The sequence below is a fragment of the Etheostoma cragini genome, chromosome 21, assembly GCF_013103735.1.
Source record: "Etheostoma cragini isolate CJK2018 chromosome 21, CSU_Ecrag_1.0, whole genome shotgun sequence".
Lineage (NCBI taxonomy): Eukaryota > Metazoa > Chordata > Actinopteri > Perciformes > Percidae > Etheostoma > Etheostoma cragini.
This window is the reverse complement of record NC_048427.1, coordinates 12,610,525-12,618,024: the sequence shown is the minus strand read 5'-3', so window position 1 is coordinate 12,618,024 and position 7,500 is coordinate 12,610,525. Positions and strand designations below refer to the sequence as shown.

General features: G+C 45.3%; 1 protein-coding gene across 4 annotated transcripts in view; it reads right to left on the bottom strand.

Moving 5' to 3' along the window:
• The window catches only part of raraa (retinoic acid receptor, alpha a), a 137,301-nt gene that overhangs the window by 8,839 nt on the left and 120,962 nt on the right, over positions 1-7,500 (bottom strand). For all 4 annotated transcript variants that reach the window (XM_034859938.1, XM_034859937.1, XM_034859936.1 and 1 more), the window contains 2 exons: positions 7,300-7,448; positions 555-696 (listed from right to left, as the gene is read on the bottom strand). In XM_034859938.1, the coding sequence (XP_034715829.1) occupies positions 555-696; positions 7,300-7,448 (291 nt within the window). The remainder of the gene's footprint in view (positions 1-554; positions 697-7,299; positions 7,449-7,500) is intronic.

Below are 7,500 nucleotides of genomic sequence, written 5' to 3'. Positions count from 1 at the left end.
AGCAGACGCCTGCTCTTTCACTCTCGGCAGGTGAGAACATATTCATCACAGAGTCCTGCCAAGCCTGGCGACACCCTGACTGTTATTGCCAGTGTGCATCACGGCTGCCCTTTGTCTCCCTTTTACAGTGGATATTCTCTTCAAACTATAAACAAAGCAAAAATCAACTTAAAGCCTCAATGTGTGAGGAATTATTAGCAACAGCTTTGATTTCCCTTTGACTTTGTTTTGGTGTCACCACAAGTCATTCAAATTTTCTCAGAAAAATGCCGAAAATTGACAGGATGCAGTCGTAAATAAAAAATGAGTTAAGTGCAACATTCACACTTGAATCCCCGCCAAGCTGATCTGTGTGTGCATCAATTTGGAGCGTTTATGCAAGTAGAACAAATCAAATGTCATCAAATGCTGCTTTAGCTTAGGACGTCCTGCAGTGGTAACAATCATGCTAACCCTTCTGGGATTAAACAACTATGATGAGATCTGTGCTTGGCCTTAAGAGCCCTGTGAGAGGAGGGAGAGGGAGGTCTGGACAACACAGTTTTTATACTCACATTCCTTGGACATCCCGACTTCCAGGCACTTCTGCAGCCGGCAGTACTGGCAGCGGTTACGGGTGACTTTGTTGATGATGCAGTTCTTCTCCCGGTGACACGTGTACACCATGTTCTTCTGGATGCTTCGCCGAAAGAAGCCCTGTGTGACGGAAAGACAGAGAGATGAGGAGATGAGGACGGGGTGGCCGGCACAGGAAGTGTGAGGGACTATCTTGGCAAATAGGAAGGCAAATAGTTAAATTACTGGGCAAATAGAGTTTGTTATTGCATGTCGGCCAGTTAAAAGAAAGAGATCAAAAAAAGGCCATGCAGAATGACCGTATGCAGCTCCAGTTAAAAAGGCAATAAACCAAACAGTTACAACAGTTAAGCCTTTAAAAGGCTTACTCCGTGACATAATCTGGCCAGAGACTAATAGTCAATTGTCCACATCTCATGACGACGCCCACCTGCTCAATGAGGGCCACCACAACCCAATTTATTTTATTTTGGAGATGTTTCAGGTCCAAGGCTTTTGGGGCAAATGGCACATGGTTACCGGGTGCCATCTACCCATGGCCCAGTTTACACAGCCAGAAAAAAGCAACTCTAGATCCAGGCCAAGCACGTATTATTAGAGAGAACGTACAGAGAGATAACATAGGCTGAAATGAAATCCTTGAGGTAGAGGACGAATTATAATGAGCTCATCTTTGGTCACTGAGCTGGAATGAGAGATTTCTGGGGAGGTTAACTATGTTTTTATTGCACAAAAGCAAGATATAGAAACAGAGCAAAGTATCTCGTCCTGATAGATAAGATTACAAAAAACGCCATGCATCGCAACTCAGATTTTTCTTAGTGCCACGCAACCCCAGAATATCAATGTCAAAAGTCCCATGACATGGTGCTCTTTGGATGCTTTTATGTAGACCTTAGTGGACTCTGAGTACTCTGCAAGCAGTGCACGGGACAAGTGTAATACAGGTCAGTGTCAGCACTGATGTGACGCAGTTGGACATGGGTTATGTTTTGGTGGGAAGGAGGGTGGGCGGGGTTAGCTGGGGAGGGAGGTAGGGAGCGAGGTAGGGAGCCCCGTCCCATGCCAAGGGATTAGCTTTGCTAGCCGACAGATGGCCGGTGGACATAAGCCCGCAATTTGTCCCTCCCGGATCGCCAGCTTCTTCTCACATCTCCTATCCACCACCACAGAGTGGAAGTGATTCAGGCTTTTAAAGAACCAAGAGGACGAATTGCAGTGCAGTTTGTCACGTGTCTGTTTGAGCAAGGCACCAGTGTGGGTGATAGTTTTGATTGCAGGCTGGTAAAGGAAGCATTTCAATCCACAGAGGGTCACATAATCGAACCTTTGTGTGGATTTCACCAAGGCCTCATATCTGCTTTACAACCAGTTGCCGTATAAAATATATTTTTAGTGACGGGTTAAAAATTCCCATCACAGTCCCTGTTTTCAAGCATCATTATCAGCCTAGAAACAAAAAGGCTTGATAACTCCAGAAGATTCCTACAAACTCCTTTGAGGAGACCGGCGGTCTCCCAGCAAAACGAGGGGGGCGAAGAGTAGAGAGAACAATTCTAGCTGCTGATGCTAAAAGATAAGACTGGGGTCTTTGTGTATTTATGCGTGTATCATGTCTCCATTGATCCGCCGGTGCCCTGACCCTGACCATAGTGTCACAGGGGATTAACCTACTCCCCCAACGCACCACCGGGCCTAGGTGCAGGTGTTGCTGCACCTCCCGATTGGTTGCTGCTGCCGGCTCGTGGGCTAGTTGGTTGGTCCTGCCCTCCCGCCCCTCTCCTTCTTTTAGGAGTCATTGCTTCCTGTGGCCCTTAAGCCTCTTTTTGTATCACCGCTTAATCCAGCCGGCGACAAGAGCCCTCAGCGGGCCTGTCATCCACCCTGCAGCATTCAGAGGAGATGAGAGCTACAAGAAGCGGAAGAGGGAGGGACGAAGAGGACTGAACGGTAACAGCACAAACACGATTGCATGTGTCATGTGCTCTTGAATTCACAGCTGTCTACCTGGCGTGCGTTATGAGCATCATTCATTTATGAGTGTGCCAGTGCCTTCTACTTTACATTTGTGTGATGAAATGCTTTATTAAGAGGGAAGCGAGGGGTGGGGAGTGGGAGGGGGTTGGTGAGTTCACATGGAAGCACAGGAATCCTCTCTTACATGACTTTCCCACTGTGCCCAGATTAGGAGTGCGTTCCCAGCCTCCCACTGTGCGTGTGCGTGTGTGCGTGTGTGTGTGTGTGTGTGTGTGTGTGTGTGTGTGCCCCTGCCTTTATTATTGAGCAGCTATTTCTACAACCCACACATTAGTAACGACGAATGCTTGGTAAGAGGGTTGAAAAACAAAGCAAATAGGTAACATTCTTGCTTAAAGCGGCGGTTGGTGATTGTAGAAATATGGTTCCACTTCCCTGCCATTGCAGCGGATACCAGTAGGGGGGGGAGCGCCCGCTGCGCGCTGCCGTGCCTTCAAGACAAAAGTATAAACATGAGGGGGTGGACATGCATATTTAATGTTTAAGTGTTAATATCTGGAGGGGGAAAGAAGTGCAATGCCGGTGAGTATATGCAGGCGGTAGAACTTAAACAACAAATGAATGAGCTGTCTCCAAGTAGCAGAGCTCAACACCCGCCCCCCACGTTTCCTCTGTTCGCCGCAGCCCCCAGGAAATGCCTTTGTAGTTTGGCATGCTGCAGCAAAGCTAGCGCTGCTAACCCTCGATTTACCCCAGTCTCAGATGAGACAACCGTATACATTCACATGCCTGTAGTGTTGAATTATTGAGCATGCGATACCAAGTCATCTCCTCTGAAGTCAGAGATACGGAGAAGGCATCTGAATTTTTCAAATAAGCAATGCGGCTGTTGAGTGGGACAGCCAGCCTATTTGACAGGGGAACTGTGGGCTGACGCTAGCTGCTGAATTGGGGATGGTCATAGTTTTAGCCAACATTCCTAATGATTATGATATAACAAATTGTTGCGTTCTTTGGTGGCAGTGACATGGTGAAATTAATCCTCAATCAAAGCAGTGCTTTAACGTTCCAGGGAGCAGAGAGCGTGTCAGCAACTGATGGTATAACTTCTGAATGAAGTTGTCATCGTTCCAAAAAACAATATGCACAGCACAATAATTAAAACAATGAATTAAAACAACAGCTACAGTTTATTATCAGTGCACAATGGCCCTTAAAAAGCTAATTGCAGTGTCAATTATGATACTGTTTCTGAGCTGTCAGAAAGAACAACACTGTGATCACTAAGGAGAAACTAATTACTCACGTTCACAGCTCGTCTATTGTTGGCCCTCCTTCTGTTTATCAGAATGTTACAGAGTTTTCCCTGCCATTAGCAAGAGTCAGACTGTTGTGTGTTTAATTCCTTTTAAATGCCTCCTTTGTCTAGGATTGACCTCACTGGCAAACTACATGTAAAGATGTGAAGAGACCCGTTTGCAATAACAACACAACCACTGCCTCTGCTTGAGGCGACAGGAGGTTTAACACCAACACTAACCACAGAACAGATTTCATACTTCTATACTGGGCGCACACACACACACACACACACACACACACACACACACACACACACACACACACACACACACACACACACACACACACACACACACACACACACACACACACACACACACACACACACACACACACACACACACACACACACACACACACACACACACACACACAGAATCTCACTGGGGGCTGTGATTTAGCCTTAGTATTTCACTTATTACCCTATTTAATTTGATGCTATTAGACAATGGGGAGCACTGTTAAGGTGACACATTTAAAAGCACTTTGGGACTTGAAAGGACCTTTCGAGATCTAAGTCGATGCTTTTTAATACATGTTAGCAGCCGGAGAAAATAATGCACGGCCTTATTTTCCTGCCCGTGCAAACTGTTTAGAAACACAAAATCTAACAGGACTATGTGGCATTATAGTTGATGATGGGCAACTATGCAACTATACACCGTCTTCCCTGTTTCTCTCACACTCATGCTAGGCCTCTCTCTGTACACACACGTGCGGACGCGCCCACACACACAGACAGACACACAGACAGGCTGACACAGACCGGATTTGTCTAGCCTATACAGTCAAGAATAGATTTAATATGATTAAGGTAGGTAAATAACTTAACTTCGGTCTAAGCATGTGTACATACAAAACCTGTCAAAACTAAAAAAAGACAATTATCAAAAATGTTATGACTTAAAATTTGGGGATGTCAAATTTGCAGATATTTCAAACACAGCTAGCAGCCAGTGTGGTTCCCCATAGAAAACAGCACAGAGCTCAGCCTCTTCTTACTTTGTTAACTTTTTCTAAGTGGGGTTTGGGGAGCAGGTTGAGTTTCATGGAGCACTCGGAGGGTTTGGTTTTAAGGGTTACGTGTTTGTATGACTGAATCTTTGCTTCTCTATACTCCCGTCCTTGTGTGCATTCTTTACTCATTTTCCACTTCACCCCCCCCCCCCTTCTGTGCTCTAGTGCGTCTTTCTTTTGGTGTCAATGAGTTCAGCCGTGGCTTTTCCCCGTCCGCCTAATCTGCTGCCCCTTCAACCGTCCCCACTTCTCTCTCATTAGCTGTTCGTGCCTCCCAGAGCCCCGTCTGCTCTCGCAATCCCACTATCTTACTCCCTTTACTTTCTCCCATATTTGTGTCGTTTTTTTCTGCATTTCTACATTCCTTCTGAATTCCTTCCCTTTCTAACACTTTTTTTTTAAACTGCTGCTGCCTCCTGCCTTCTTCAATGTGTTTTTTCACTCTGCACTACCCCCCCTTCCTCTCACAGCACTTCTAGCCCTGCACATATGGCAACACATACAGACCACAGTATTGGCTCCACGGTCGATAAGTCAAAGGGTCTGGTAGACACCTGTCACCAACCGCCCCACCCTGCCTGGTTGCCTTCATAGAACCACTCCCAACCTCCACTTGCTATACACAGGGCTGTTAAATAAATCTTGCCGTGAGGATTTACATACTCATGTTTGGGTTAGAACTCGCCCACGTTGAAAATCCTATTTGGTAAATTCAAGAAATCGTGTAATTTGGAGTTTGAGATTTTCAGTTTGAGATGAGTGATTAGTTGGTGATGCGTGCATGCACATCAGGGGCTTTTCCTTTGATTACCTGCCATGTTTTGTTGTCTTTCCTGCATGCATGAATGTCAATAAGCTGTATGCTCTTGTCATAATATTCAAGACTGAAGATGGACTTGTTTCCGACTCTGGACAGTTCTCTGAGTTACGTTAATTGATAAACTCTCAGGAGGTTTCCAGACACAGTGGCATGTGTAATTTAGGATAGCTGCAATGTTAATTCTGTTTATGATAAATACCGTCACGTATTGATGGAACTGGTAAGCTGCATCAAGATACTTGGTTATACACTCTAATCATGTTTCTGTATATGAATATCATATTGTGTACCAGTTACTAGTTATTGCTCTCTTGAAAGATTGAAGTGTTCCTGGCACTGCCTTAATTAACGTCGCCAAGCTACAGGGTCAGCAGGTCTTTGATGTCGGTGGTCTTGATACTGATATGAGTGTTAGCATGCCTATTGATAGTAGTATGCTTGATTGTTATTGCTGTAAGTGTTTTATTGGAAAAGCCCAGTTAAATTAACTGTAGTAGTGGCTAAACTGATGTGTATATTTTCCATTTCTACTTATTTTTCAGACCACACACATACCTTGCATGTCATAATTAAGTCTATTGTATTACTGTGCTGTAGTGAGGACAAATCACACACTAAGTTCCATCCTGTCTCCTGTCTAGTCTAGAGCGAGTGCTATCTTAAATATTCCTCAACCAGAACCCCCCCACCGCCCCCATATTTCAATGCAATATGCCAAGCAAAAGAAAACGAGTTTGTGAAATGTTAACATTGTGGATTTTGAAGATTTGCACCTGGAAGTGAGATTACATTAGATTCCACAGATCCTTCCACCTTATCTCAAGAAGATGTTTTTTAGGGGCTGTCCTTCATTTAGAACAGCTGAGGAGAGACAGGGAATAGGGGAGAGAGAGGGGGGCCGACACCTCCACCTCATCTCTATCCTACTCTGAGCTTACACAACTCTGGCTCTGCACCCTGGGAGCAGCGAGATAAAGAGGTCCTTGTGCTCACACTAGCAGGAGAGCGTGTATGCATGCAGCAACAACTATCAACTGATAACAGAGCACATGGGGGTTATAAGGCCTCTTCAGAACCTGTATAACATGGCGGTATTGATAACAGATGGCCAATATGGACACATAGAGAAAAGCTGCGTGACAAAGTTTCACATACTGCTCATGATTAGATGCAGGTCCATCATATACGTTATCTTGTTTTACAATGTGCACAGATATAGGTTTTTTAAGTGTTGAAAGAGCTAATTGCACATTGTCCAGGTTAGATTGATGTTTGGGCAACTCAATAAAGCAACCATTATTGATTCCCCATGAAAAAGTAGTCAATTTTGACTCATTTCCAATTTTACATTCCAGCATTAAACAATGAAAAAACCCAAAAGGATGTGAAATACTCAAAATGACGTGCTTTATCTTTTTCATCTCCTCAGCTTAGCCAGTGAAGACCATGTGAGCGTACTGTCCCCCCCTACAAATCACACAAATGTTACAAGATTGATGAAACATCTTGCTTGCTTGGCAGATTCAGAGGAAGGCAAGGAGTCTCACCTTGCAGCCCTCACAGGCGCTGACACCATAGTGGTACCCTGAGGACTTGTCCTGGCACACAAAGCAGGGCTTGTAGACGCGGGGTGGCGGGGGAGGTGATGGCGGGCTGGGCACTATCTCCTCTGAGCTGGTACTCTGGGTCTCTATCGCTGTGGAGAGGAAAGAGCAACAAGGGGGGGGGGGGGGGGGGGGGGGGGGGGG